This window comes from Trachymyrmex cornetzi, unplaced genomic scaffold (assembly GCF_001594075.2).
Source record: "Trachymyrmex cornetzi isolate Tcor2-1 unplaced genomic scaffold, Tcor1.1 scaffold37, whole genome shotgun sequence".
Taxonomy (NCBI): domain Eukaryota; kingdom Metazoa; phylum Arthropoda; class Insecta; order Hymenoptera; family Formicidae; genus Trachymyrmex; species Trachymyrmex cornetzi.
The window spans coordinates 559,195-564,781 of record NW_017298429.1 but is presented as its reverse complement, the minus strand read 5'-3'; the positions used below and the strand labels follow the sequence as shown (position 1 = coordinate 564,781).

Sequence of the window (5,587 nt, the reverse complement as noted above, 5' to 3'; positions counted from 1 at the left end):
GAGAGAGAGAGAGAGAGAGAGAGAGAGAGAGAGAGAGAGAGAGAGAGAGAGAGAGTGAGAGAGTGAGTGAAAAGAAGGCAACGACCCAAGAGCATCCGTGTGGAAAATTATCTGACTACGCATAGGGTTCGCGCGACAAGGTCATTGCTGTATGGAGCGGAATATTAATTATGGTCATCATTAGAAGTAACAGCGTTCGTGTTAAAAATTATGCGAGTCGCATCTTCCTTGCGGTATCTTTTTAAAAATTAATACATATTTACAACAAGTATTAATTCACACCCTAAAATGTCAGTTATATATGTATATACATACGTAATGCTTATAAAAATTTAATTTAAAATCTTCTTACTTTTTTGTTTCGATTTTTTGATACAATATCATGAAACTTTAAAGTTATCAAATCTTCTAATTGTATATAGTTCAAGAATTTCTCTATTTATTATTATGTATTATTACGTAAATATTATTTTATGATTTAATAAGTATTACCACTCATATTTTTTATTCCAACTTTGAGCACATATTAGACTTCAAAGATGCTTTCTATTTCTCTTCGTTTCTCTTGCTGCCTTTATGGCGCGAATGTCGAGTGGTACAAGCTGTGTACAGTCAGCCATGAGGGGTTAATCTCGACACGGGTTGCAAACGGGGTGTAACGTGATCCACGCGTTATCATCGTGAGAGCGAATTCCACTGTTAATTATCGTCCGGAAAAAGACGAGGTATATAGCGGAAAGAGGCAAAATAGATGTTGCTTGTCACTAAATAACGTTGAATTTATAAAAGAAAAGAAATACCTTTGTATAAACATATTTTACATTACATATATTTTACTACAATTTCATACATTTTCTAGAAAAATATTTTTTAAATGTCATAAGTGAAATAAAAACTTTAATTATTATAAAAATCGTAAAATAAAATCATATGCACCTGTATTATATTTAAGAAGTTCCAAAATATATTTTAATTTTTATGAAATATAAATTAAAATATCAGTTGTTGTAAGATAAATGTTATAAAATATGACAAGAGAACATTTATTTTACTTATCAGTAATGTATCTTAAATATCAGTAAAGAACGTTTGATACGGACTTACTTTGACGGTCTCCTGAGGGGAGTACCTCGCAGAGCGTTGGGCTGGTGCCTGGGCCTGCAAGCTCATCGCTGTACCATCACTGCGAGACACTTGATATCCTGTAACAAATATTAAATTAACATTTAATTAGTTTTGCTTTTATAAAGAAAAATTTTGAGAATATCATCTCTTTGTCGGTTCTCTAAAATGCATTTTTAATGTATAATTAAATCTAATTCGAAAAAATAAGCATTTCATTAAGATTAAAAATAGTGCTACCATAAATTTGTCGAACAATGTTATTATTCCAAAATGAAATAAATGTTATTATCTATCTGTGCTATTTCATCGCTATTTATTTCAAGATGTATTATATTTTCGATCAATGTGAATGATTTTTAGAGAAGCGTCCACGATTGTTTCACGATGCCGAGATCCTGGACCGAGAATCGCGCATAGTGACGAGAAGCAACGGAGTAGACCGAAGACCGCCTGGTTGGCTGCTGGTTGGCCTGTCGATACGAAGAGGTACGTGACCCAGGTACCAAATGACATATCCGGTCGAAGGGAGTACGGCCTCTCTCTAGTTCCCTCTCTCCCTCAATCTCCCTTTCGAGATCCACCCCGTTTCTCGCCGTTTTTCCGAGGAAACCGTGCAAGCCGTCGCTCGTAAAGGCTATTCTCCTCGTCAGCCGTCGAGCAAAAATTTCATGTTTTCATCGCCGACAAATCTTTTTGTTCAATATGAGTTAGAATATTTACAACACGTCAAAAGATTAAGAAAAAATTAGTATATAAACTTATCCTTGAAAATAAAAGTTACGCAAATTTTATTCAAATTTTAATTTTAATTTGCTTTTTACAGTTTTCATGAATAAATAATATTATTGTCATATAAAAATCAGAGAAAGATGTAGAGAAGAGTGAGATAGAAGAACGAGAGACAGAGAGGAGAGAGCTAATCGGGCGAAAAGCATAATTAATCACAGCAAATTCGTCGTGATTAACGATGTACGCGGACTGTCCCCGCCGGCTATGAGCATAAACACTGTTAATGCGCGACAAATGGACACACGGTACTCACGCGTAGTCACGGATCATCCACGATTACAATTGTTCTCGCGTCCGTTCACTATTAATGCGATCGATAGCTACAGCGACGATAACATACCGTGATTCTCGAATTCCGACGTAGAATTCGAAATTCTCTAGATTTTAATTAATCAATCTAATAAGGAGGTCCTATTGCCATAATCTACTCTTAAATAAATTTTTTGTAATAAAGATTTTATTTTAAGAAAAATTCAGTTAATGTTTTATTGTATGAAATCATTTATTTTACAAATAAATAACTATTAGATGTACAATTTTCTACATTTTTAAAAACAAATATATTCCATTAAGCACTTCTTTTATTTTATTAAATAAAATAAACATTTGTAAATTTATCGGAGACTCTGATTTATGTTATTTAAAATTTTTAACCGAGTTAAGACTTAAATGGTGCATGTCGGAGTAAGTTAAACATGTATAAATCATTTTAAAAATTAATAGTTTCGAAATATATTTTATTTAAAGAACATATTCATTTTTGCTTAAATTATTAAAATTCACGAAAGATATTGGATATTTCTTGAAAAGTTCTTTAAAGTCTATGGAAGGTCGTCAAACTGATACTGCAGTTAATCGTCCGACATTGCTATAATTAATCCATTTATGGCGATATAATATGACGGCAATTCGCCGGAAGCGGCGAGAAGTGCATTAAAATACGAGAGTATCATGAGAGTGCGACGACGTCGAGGCTCATTAGACATCACGGACAAGACACCCTCTGCATCGTGACCAATTCAGACTCACTCCATTGTACTACGAGCACGTTCGACCGGAAACTAACGACCTTACATTACTCTCTTCGTCAGACCTTGGCCCTCCATTCCTGTCCTCTACGCTCTACGTTCGATTAATCGAAGAAAGTCCCAAACATTCTACATTCCATGAGAAATGTAACTGTACTCTTATCCTGATTAAGTTTATTTAGTTTTACGTCAAAAATAATTAAACAGTAAAGGAATATATAGGCTAAAACGCAGGTTGTTGGTGCACGATTCCTATTTATCCGTTTTAAAAAATTATATAATCGTTTTGACTGTTAAATCCATACTTAGTTTTCTATATATATGTATATACATTTACGTATTTTTTTAAACAAGATAATCTCTCAATATATATAACAACAACAACTTTATTCTATCTAATTTTATATTTAATTCGGAATACTTTAGAATAACTGAGCATAATTACATGTGAACAGCGCGATGTGCTATTATTGAATGAACTCTATTTATAGGCTATATAATAATAGCATAACTAATGTATAATATTAGTTTACTAATTACGTATGATGCGTGCAGTGCATTTTTTATAGCATATTTATTCTAATAAGTAGCGTATAATGGATATTCAAGAAGAAGTCACGTTTAAATTATGAAAATTATGTCAATAACAATTCCATAGTTCAAGTTTTCACATCAGCGAAAATAAACTCATCCAAGAAAAAAAGTGTTTCTCATTTATTTTAAAAAAGTCCGCTACGATATTTTTTCTCTTTAACACGAGCCATGCTTCATCAAAATCTCCCACGTTCAATTTCTTATCACCCCTGTTTTATCATGTCTCTCAGACAGAATCTCCTTCTCTGCTGTCCCTGTTCGCACTAATTATTCTTTGTCTATCGCTGGCCGATGTAGTCGTGCATCTAATTAGCGACATCGCTAGAAGAGAGAGAAGGAGGGAGGGAGGGAGGAAGGGGGGAGAGAGAGAGAGAGTGTATGTCGTTACGGAAGTGGGGTTTGTCGTACCCCAATGATGTATCAGTATGGGTATTGCTCCTCTGGTGCACGCTCGCTCACTTCTGACAGTGATCGAGAGCCGCGATGTTATCTTTGCGGCTCGATAACAACCACCGGAAGTATCGCTTTAATCACTATATCCGACCGACTCCCTTAGCTTCGCTTTTCATATCCATAAAATCGAAGGAAATCGATGCAAATATATGAAACATTTGTTTGCGAAATAGCATGAATTTCTAAATTTTCCCTATTTTTTGAAAATTATTTAATTTCTGTGTTTATGTACAATACTTTCAGATACAGTGAGGTAATTTGATGTGGTAGTTGAGAGAGTAATTACATTATTAAAAAATCGTAAGTTATGTATTATAAAAAATATTTATAACATTGTACAATATATTAAAAAACGTAGACATATATATTATATTAAGATTTATGTATATTAATACACTGAAGGAGTTAATAATATAGGTAATAATAGTGTATAACTATTATTAAAAAGCTTGTTTAATAATTATTCCAACAAATTTTACAACGATTCCTACATATATATGTACATTGTCACGAATTTTAATTTAGTAAGCTTCGCATTAATTCACCCTTTCATCAACATTGCTGTTTTCAGTAATAAAGCATCCTGCAATAAAGGGTTGAACCACATCCCTCGGTCGACACCTTGAACATGTGTGCTAGCACGTGCAAAGTGAAGTGCTGTGCATCAAGAAAGAAAAAAGCCGATACCTCTCCTCTCTCTCCCTCCCCCCCCCCCCCCTCTTCTCTTTCATTTAATATCGATTTTCACACACGTAAACAACGCCACATGTCCCCTGCACAATTTGCGGTTTCTCAACCTCAACCCTTTCATTCCCGCCTCCGAGCAGTTTCGACTGAAAGAAAACCGCGCCGGAAGCGGAGAAGCGCGAGATAAAATTCCGTGAAATCGACCACGAGCTGTGACTCGTTAATAGAAGAAGAAAGGAGGGATAAAACGTTCCCCGTCTCTTATTTTCCTCCTTCTTTCTCATTTAAAGGGACTCCTCGTCCCTTGTACGATGCAAAACGCGCGTTAATTTCGCGGACCGAAACAAGGCGAAAAGAAACACAAAGAGAGAAAAGAGAAAAAGAAGAGGGGAAGTAGAAGAGGAGAAAGAGGAGAAGGCACCATAAGGTCTGGAAAGCCCCTTATGCTATCGATTTATCCCCACCTTGGCTACGATATACCGTGGCACACCGTGCATTTTGCCCCATGGAACTCTATATTGTTCCCTCTCGTTCACTTGTATATGTGAATATCGAGGCATGTGTCACATTTGCATTCGAGTTCAGCGCGCTCACAATTCTTAAACGGTATTGACATATCACTTCTAACAAGTACATTTTAAATGTAACGTCCTCATTAGCAGAAGTATCAAAATGTTGATGCAAAAATGTTGATGAAATTTTTCAAATAGATGTAATGAATTTTAAACAAACAAATTTTTTAGAGATATATACAGGGTGGGGAAAAAGTATGGAAGCAAACAATTATTTCCGAAACTATTCATTTTTCGACAAAATGTCTTAGACATAATTTTTATGGTATGAAAAGATGTATTATGTGGCATAGACGGCATGACCTTGAAATGACCCTTACGAGCTGCATACAAATAACG

At 34.8% G+C, this 5,587-nt stretch overlaps 1 protein-coding gene across 1 annotated transcript in view; it reads right to left on the bottom strand.

Moving 5' to 3' along the window:
• sick (sickie) overlaps positions 1-5,587 on the bottom strand; it is a 180,085-nt gene that overhangs the window by 162,940 nt on the left and 11,558 nt on the right. Inside the window, exon 2 of the mRNA XM_018511347.1 lies at positions 1,105-1,202. Coding sequence (XP_018366849.1) covers positions 1,105-1,170 — 66 coding nt within the window. The 5' untranslated portion in view covers positions 1,171-1,202. The remainder of the gene's footprint in view (positions 1-1,104; positions 1,203-5,587) is intronic.